Raw genomic sequence first — 1,348 nt, 5'->3', positions numbered from 1 at the left:
CACAATTTAGGAAGAGAGCTTCCGACCCTGCCTGCCTGCCTGCCTGCCTGCCTTCTAGAGCCTAGCCGGGCTGAGAGGGATACAGCATCGCTGCAGAAAGACTGAGATACTCGACCAAACTTTCTGCCCACTCGGGAATTGAACTCGGGTCTCATACGTGCGACTGTAAAGCGCCTATAACTGCTACATCACAGAGGCCGGTTTGTCTAACGCGTTATGGTGAACATTCTATTAACATTGGTCGCTTTTAAGAACAAGCGGGCTAACCCAGATTTCGGGGGTGTCTAGAAATCTTGACCTACACCAAAGGTGGGCATTGCCCTACCTATAGGAGAAGTTTGGTTTCTTTGGTGCGTATATATTTGTTTGGTCGTAGAGAAAACTCTCCTTGTCTTTTAAAGAAACTGAACAAGGGGTAAAAACTATTTTCTCAAAACTATTTTTCGGGATAGCCTTCTTGTGCTTAAAAGGGATCAATTTCACCTTTCACAAGCAAGTGTACTTTTGCTGTTACTGCCTCCTCGGGTTCAGCAAGATTTACCTCCCTCTGCTGCTTCATTCTGTAGTGCTTTATGCATCATAAAAACACAATTAAACCGATATAAAACCATTTAAAAAAGAACGTCGAGGGATACAAATGGGAATGTACGGGTAGGCTTCACGTGCATGGGTGTCGTCTATTTTTTAAACCTCTTTTTTTTCTCAACGTTTCCAAGCGAGCTTAGCCCGAGTGAGCAAGTGAGTGAGTAGTGAGTGAGTAATCCTTTTTTCTTCACGTGCGACCGTGGGAGTTTTAGGGATATTAGAACACCTTTTCAAAGTAAAAAAAAATCTTGGAAAATTGTCCCTTGTGTGTTAACCAAATGAGGTAAGAACGTCAGCTTTTTGTGTCTTTTTTTCTCTCCCTTTTTTTGTTTTGGTATTTCAGTTTTTGAGAGCATGGCAGCGTATGTAAAGGTGTGTTGACACTCGTCCGATATCTCACCATGTTGCAGAATGCTGTGCCTAATGGCAGATGTCTGAATTCTTCGAACGTTTTTCTTTTCTTTTCTGAGTGGGCGCTTCGTTTGCTCAATCGTGTTGTTTGGGTACTCAGTTGAATTCGATTAGGGGGCAGATAACTCCCTCTGTGATTGTATTAGTTGTTAGAAAAAGTTTTGAGCGGTGTGTGTTGGGGGTGCATTGTTAGCTCAGGTGGTATCATGCTGGACTGCCGAGAAGAGGTCCAGTGTGACAGTTGCGCACGTTAAAGATCCCTTGGTAGTAAAAAATTGATAAGAACGTCGGCTTCGGCTGCAACCCGGGCAAACTTCTAAATTAATTCCTACCAAACTGAAAATGTTTAATG

The 1,348-nt window shown here is 43.2% G+C and overlaps 1 protein-coding gene across 1 annotated transcript in view; it reads left to right on the top strand.

Moving 5' to 3' along the window:
• The window catches only part of LOC118478216 (prickle planar cell polarity protein 3-like), a gene marked incomplete at its 5' end in the record, with an annotated part of 44,872 nt that extends 43,906 nt beyond the window's left edge, over positions 1-966 (top strand). Inside the window, 1 exon segment of the mRNA XM_035971372.1 lies at positions 929-966. Coding sequence (XP_035827265.1) covers positions 929-966 — 38 coding nt within the window.
• Positions 967-1,348: the final 382 nt, after the last annotated feature.

Source organism: Aplysia californica, unplaced genomic scaffold, assembly GCF_000002075.1.
Source record: "Aplysia californica isolate F4 #8 unplaced genomic scaffold, AplCal3.0 scaffold00424, whole genome shotgun sequence".
In the NCBI taxonomy this organism is placed as follows: domain Eukaryota; kingdom Metazoa; phylum Mollusca; class Gastropoda; order Aplysiida; family Aplysiidae; genus Aplysia; species Aplysia californica.
The sequence above is the reverse complement of the archived record's forward strand: the minus strand, read 5'-3'. Positions and strand labels throughout refer to the sequence as shown.